General features: G+C 40.5%; 2 protein-coding genes across 3 annotated transcripts in view; both read left to right on the top strand.

The window, feature by feature from the left end:
• HOXB6 (homeobox B6) overlaps positions 1–1223 on the top strand; it is a 3194-nt gene extending 1971 nt beyond the window's left edge. The window contains exon 2 of the mRNA XM_018565977.1: positions 150–1223. Coding sequence (XP_018421479.1) covers positions 150–406 — 257 coding nt within the window. The 3' untranslated portion in view covers positions 407–1223. The remainder of the gene's footprint in view (positions 1–149) is intronic.
• Positions 1–3856, top strand: part of HOXB5 (homeobox B5) — a 24543-nt gene extending 20687 nt beyond the window's left edge. The window contains exons 1-2 of one of the 2 annotated variants that reach the window (XM_018565973.1): positions 2035–2719; positions 3311–3856. In XM_018565973.1, the coding sequence (XP_018421475.1) occupies positions 2209–2719; positions 3311–3558 (759 nt within the window). In that variant the 5' untranslated portion in view covers positions 2035–2208 and the 3' untranslated portion in view covers positions 3559–3856. Of the gene's footprint in view, positions 1–2034; positions 2720–3310 lie in introns of those variants that run through there. The other variant, XM_018565974.1, reaches the window with a different exon arrangement.
• The last annotated feature ends 2877 nt before the right edge of the window (positions 3857–6733 follow it).

Genomic DNA, 6733 nt, shown 5'->3' with positions numbered 1-6733 from the left:
TATAATCCAGTACAGTATATACACAGCTCACAAGACTTAAGGAATTGTGAGCTGTCACACTGCCATACAAGATTCCTTTAGTAAACAGCAGGAAGTGGAGTGTGAGCCAGGGAAAGGGCTGTGTTCCTAATAAATGTTCCTTTGTGCAGGTTCAGTTTTTGGGCCCAGTGGAAGAAGAGGACGACAGACCTACACCAGATACCAGACTCTAGAGCTGGAAAAAGAGTTTCACTTCAACCGCTACCTGACCAGGAGGCGCAGGATCGAGATAGCCCACTCCTTGTGCCTGACTGAGCGACAGATCAAGATCTGGTTCCAGAACAGAAGAATGAAATGGAAAAAGGAGAGCAAATTACTCAACTCTTCCCTACCGAGTGCAGGAGAAGACGAGAAAACCGCAGAGTGATCATAGACAGCACTATTAAATTCACCACAATCCTTGTACCTTGAATAAATTATTGTTGCACACAGGACTAGTAAAGAACAAAAGATAGTGACAGATTATCTGTATTATTATTACTACCTATATGTCTGACTGTCGTCAGCCTGCAGTACTGGAATACTATATATATAGTAAGTGACCCACAATGCACGATTGCATATTTTCTTGTCTATTGTATTTCAATGTTTATTGAAAAGTACAAATACTACCTAGAACCTAATTGTGAAATGTTATATTTTTATTAAGTTGTTTTTGTTATTTTCCACTGTGTTTGTGTGTATTTTTTTTTAAATTCTATATATTTGTAGTTCGTATGGAGATGGGACTAGTGACAGGACATGACAGTTCTAAGAACCTCTCTCCTGGCTAATAATAGTGAGTGGATGTAAGTATCCCTTGCTTGAGAATATGCATCTGACATGTCCAAAATCGTAGTTCTAGTAGAAGCACAACTAGTTTTATGTCTGTTTTTTGTAGCACAGCGCCCATGGGAATTCAGACTGACCAAAACATCCGTTCTCGTCAAACACTGGCTTTGTCCCTGCACTTTCCCCCATACTAAAATGAGAGGTACAGCAATGGAAGTCAGAAAATGACTGTATCAGCTCAGCGTCTGAACAACCCCTAATCTAATTTTCTCCTGCTCTAAACATGCAGCTTGTCTGGGATATTTTATTAAATGTTGTTGACAATGAATACTTGTGGTTATTTTCTCTGTATATTTATCATCATGGATTAACATATCATATGTCTGTTGGGATTAAAATATCGCGTTTCTATAAAGAACAAATATGCAATGTGCTTCTGTGTGGTTTTTTTTTGGGGGGTCCCTTCTTTGCATTTTGCTTGCATTTTATGTTATTTTGGTTACCAGCAAGTATGTTAATAAATAACTAGATGATCGTACTCATCTAGCATCTCTTTTCAAAAGGGGCCACGTCATCAATCAGCTATCCTTTTTCACATAATGAAATAGAAATGAAAACTGAGTACATCTCTTTATATACTCAGTTAAATAAATGATCTATGCGCCGCAATTTTAAGAGACTATTACCTGTTCTCGGTCACAATCAGAATGTCTTTTTAAAAGGTGGAAGCGGTCAGACTTTATTCATAGTCGATGTGAAAGGACAATGATGTTCCAACGTATGAAGAACATGACCGATTTATGAATATATGATTATTTTGCTAAACATTTCTCTCAAAACTCCGGCATTGTTTCCAATATGTGTTTTATTGCCCAAATACTAGTCACCTATATTGGATTATGGATAAAAGACTGGGGCTATGCTCTCTTCCCACAGGCCTTGACCTCAGTTACCTTATAATTATAAAAGAACAATTATTTAGATATCACTAAACAAAAAGATAGACCGAAAGGGCGCGCAATGGGCTCTTTTTCAGGGTGTGTACCCAATTGCAATTTCCCGAATTTCCGGTAGGTGTCGCGGTCTGCCAACAGGCAGAGCCCCGGCGTCCCAGGGATTTTTTTTTTTTTTGGAAGCTCTACATCGACTTGGGCCTAACGATTCTCAGATCGTCATTATTTGTAACCATAGAGCATGAATTACCTCTTGAGGTCATCAGTGAGAATTTACGACTGGTCAACAAAAGCACGTGATTTCCAAACGCACCCACACCCCCATATTTGGCCGCATACATAGCAAAAACGAAGTACAGTGCATTGCTATAATTCATTAATACATCATAAATCGTAAGGCACGGGGGTGATCCACAAATCAAGGCTCCAAAAAAAAATCACCCAAATGAGTTCCTACTTTGTGAACTCGTTCTCAGGGCGCTATTCTAATGGCCCCGACTACCATGTGTTAAATTATGGCACTGGCGGCAGCAATGTGAACGGATCTTACAGGGAGACAGGCAGCATGCATTCCACCTCTTATGGTTACAACTACAATGGCATGGACCTGAGCGTCAGCCGGGGAGCCGCTTCCAGCAACCACTATGCGGACAGCTCAGGAGGCTTCCCAGCCCAAGACAGCAGGTTCACAGGCGCCTCCAGCTGCCCCCTCTCCTCCCCTGAGTCCCAGAGCCACGGGGGAAAGAGCGAGCAGGTCCCCTCCGACCCGGCCACGTCCAGGAGCAGCCACTTCACAGAGGTGGAGGAGACCAGTGCATCCTCAGAGCCAGAAGACAGCACCCCAAGAAGCAGCACGTCCAGGGCGCAGCCGGAGAGCAGCCCCCAAGGAGCACCCAGCACAGACGGACAGACCCCACAAATATTCCCCTGGATGAGGAAACTGCACATCAATCACGGTACCTCCGCTTTTTTTACTTTCAATGTCACAGAGGGACGAGATGAGGAAGCTCAGCCTTTATGTCCTTACATTCCCCCCTTCAGAGCCCCATAGAACACAGGGTGATGGTATATAGACACAGCGCACCGCCATGTGCTGAAATCAAATCTAACGCCGGGTCGCCTCGTAAAAACAGTCCAGTGTTTTATGTACTCTGTACACAGTCTGGGCTTGCAGGGTAATTCTCACAATCATTGAATAGATCAAATGCAGTGGGCGAGAAATAAATTTCCAAAGGCTATAAAATGTAGCAAGCATGCAGGGGAAATATTACAAAGTAATAAAGTCATGGAGCCTGTGCTATGGTTTTAATTAGACCAAAAAGAAGAATAAAAAAAAAAAAAGCAGTTGGTAGTGGAAAAGGGAAGCTCTGTTTAGGGATGAGCAGTCATGTGGGACCAGGGGATGGGGGTGAAGGGCAGTTCAGGGCTTTGGGAGGATGGAGAAGGGACTGAGCTTGTGCATCCAGGTGTAGGATAATCAGGATCAGGGCTATTGTGTATTTTGTGCGGTTATTAATCCCCTTCCAATGGTTATCCTCATGATACAGATTTGGCAGGTCCTGATGGGAAGCGGGCGAGGACAGCCTACACCCGTTACCAGACGCTGGAGCTGGAGAAAGAATTCCATTTTAATAGGTACCTGACCCGCAGGAGAAGGATTGAGATAGCCCACACCTTGTGCCTGTCCGAGCGCCAGATCAAGATCTGGTTCCAGAATCGAAGGATGAAATGGAAAAAAGATAATAAAATGAAGAGCATGAGCTTGGCCACAGCTGGGAGTGCCTTCCAGCCCTGAGAGTGGACACCATGCCCAGGACTCAGCTCCCAATCCGGGACACCTTTCTTTTTTTGTGTGGCACTTGCTGTGGGGCACCTCTTGGCATGTCGAGTGTATAAGGACGCATTGGTGGCTCCTGCCCAGGATGACACCCCATCTCCTCATCATTTCTAGCTGTGTTCAGTGCTCTCAGTCGCAGTGAAGTCCTATATGTTTGTGACTGTAAAATCCTGCTGCTTTTTATGGACTACATAGCATGTTGATCCGAGCTCTTAAATGTTCTAACTTATTTATAACTGATAATAATGAAAACAGGTGTTGAACAGTTTACAGTTTATTTTTTGTTTTCGGGGGGAAATGTGTTTATCTGTTGCTATTCCTTATGTTCAGGACAGGTGGGGTTATGGGTGCACTAAAACTATCCCCGTCCTGAATTGTGTTATTTCAGTGTCAGGTCTGTGGTTATGCTCGCAAATTGTTTTGCATTCGCTAATTGTTCTCATACTGCAAGGTTAGGCTCATTCTTATGTCATCAGTACGTGTTTTGGGGGAGTGATTGACACGTTTTGTCTATTAGAGGTACCTGTATTGTCTGGCTGCCTGAGGATTTGCCAATCCGTTTTTTTTGTACTTGTATTAACAATAATAATAAAAGAAAAAAAAAGTTTCTGATTGTGAAATCAGTTTCCCATGTATCCCTGTTTCATTTAATCTATTTTAACATTTGTGTAACTTGCTAAAAATCGTGTATCTATGTTACAAAGGTATTTATCAAACCTGGAGGGAAATGAAAGAGACAAAAAGTTTCCAAAAACTTCCTAGACTCTACAGCACTTGTGTCCTGTCCTAGAGTAACTTTTTTTTTTTTTTATAAACATCTAATCAAGATATTCACATCCTAAAAATACAGGCTAAATGATGACTACAGAAACAGAAAACAAAGTGAGAGTTAAACACTTACCACAAAATGTGCACTGTGCTAGGCCTTCTGGAGGACCTACAGGGCAGCCTAACATCCCAGTCCCCATAGCTATTTTAGCAGAGGCAAACTACACCCAAAGTAGGTATGACATTTACATGTCAAATGGGTACGGTTTTATCTAGAAGTTAGATCGTAAAAATGGCCCAGACCTCAGACAGATACCCCTCACTGGCTCTCAAAAGTCACGTGAGCACCATAAACTTAGGTTTATGGTTTTAGGGAGTTGACAATGTACAATATATTTCACATTCTCCACAATGTTAAGTGACAGTTTAACTGGCTTGTGAGGGACGCAGCCAGTGAGTACTCCAGCAGATGAGCTGCTACAGGGAATGTCAGGCAGTGCAGGCTTCCTGCTCTCTGCAGAGGACACAGGTTCTCACACCAAAAGTAAGTTTTTTTTTTCTATGCTTATCCCTCCTACACCCTCACAAATTGACACTTGCATTAAGATTTGAACTCACTGAACATTAGATGGTCGGATTATAATGATACTTATTAGAAACACATCAGCCAAAATGACTGATCACATAAAAAAATAGCATATTTTGGAATAAAAGCAATACGCGGAAATCAATATTTTCATGTATTATTATTAGTACTATATATGTTGTGTTTGGAGATAGCTAATACATTAGTGTATATATTTAAATGCACGTATTACCATTGTTTTCCCAAGTAATAATTAGTCATATGTTCTAGACAAGATTAGAGTAGAAATTTATATTATGACTAGTCACTAGGAAACATAAAGAAACCACTGCTTTTCATGTACAAAGAAACACACTCAAAAAGTTATTTCTGAAATAGGAAGACTTATAAAATAATTTATTACACATCCTGTCTTTTCATTATACCAATATCTATCTATCTATCTATCTATCTATCTATCTATCTATCTATCTATCTATCTAATAAATATATATACATATAGATATAGATAGATATATATATATATAGATCGAGAGTTATATATATATATATTTCCTATCAGGTTTTTGGGAAATCACATTGTATGGGAACGATGAATAACATTAAAAACATGTATCTGATTTTTCTGTCAGCAATACCTGAGTTGCAGAAGGCAGTCATTCTATTTCATAAAGAAATGGTGTTCGTTTGTAGAGACCAGAAAGGTAAAGGTAAAAATATACTTGCTGTAGTGTAAAAGTATATTTAAAAAATTCTGAAAATTCAGCAGGCATATGTAACATCTGTTGTGGGCTTCGGGTCCTGTTCTCAAAGTTCACTCCGCTATGTGTCATGAGAAATGGATTTGTAGGGAATTACAGATGACAAATAATCTGAAAGGGTCGTTTGGAGAGTCAAATTACAGCTGCTGGAGGGGGGAAAAAGAACACTAAACTTGGGACAGGAATTAATCTGCTTTAAAAATGTTTGTAAATGTAATATGTATATAGATACAAAGATACAAAGTGGTACTTAGTATTGCACAAAATCCCCCATGTACATTGGGTCAGGAAGTGATTGCAGCAGTGGTAGGATGGGATGAATTGGGTGGTAGGTGCTGCTCTCCAGGCGGATGAAGTGTTTTGCAGAGTAAACAGGAAAGCGGGGATATGGCTGTGCCGACAGAGAAGGCTTTCATTGCTTTATTACTAATGTCATTTTTTATGGATGATTTAAAATAAAAAATACATATTTTGCAGCCACTTAAGACTACAAAATAGGGCAAAGATGTTTGCTTTATTTTCTAGGAAAGTCTAAGAATATCTGAATGTAAATAACACACCTGGACACACAATCAGACCCAGAAAAAATGATATTTAGATAGATAGATAAATAGATAGATAGATAGATAGATAGATAGATAGATAGAATACAGATTTAACATCTGCCATTCGATCATGTTTCCTGGATCGATACAATGAAATATTTGCTACTTTGCTATTAATTAAACAGGAGCTGTGTTTATTCTCTTTGAAATAAATAGGGTGAACTAGTAAAGATGAAAGTGAGGGCAACGGATATTCGCCCAGGGTTTGCACTGCAGTGATGTATGCTGCGCCAGTTCCCCTGCATGAGAACATCGCAGTGCGTCACTGCCACTGCACCAGATCTTTGCACTTTTCACCTCGCAGCCTGTTGTATCGCTGAACCCTCGTTCACCTTTCCTACATGACTTTGCCTCGGAGAATTAACATTTCTATAATTACCAAAATGTCTTTTTCGACCCCCCCCCCCCCCCCC

Source organism: Nanorana parkeri, unplaced genomic scaffold, assembly GCF_000935625.1.
Source record: "Nanorana parkeri isolate BGI_ZX_2015 unplaced genomic scaffold, ASM93562v1 scaffold905, whole genome shotgun sequence".
Taxonomy (NCBI): Eukaryota; Metazoa; Chordata; class Amphibia; order Anura; family Dicroglossidae; genus Nanorana; species Nanorana parkeri.
The sequence above is the reverse complement of the archived record's forward strand: the minus strand, read 5'-3'. Positions and strand labels throughout refer to the sequence as shown.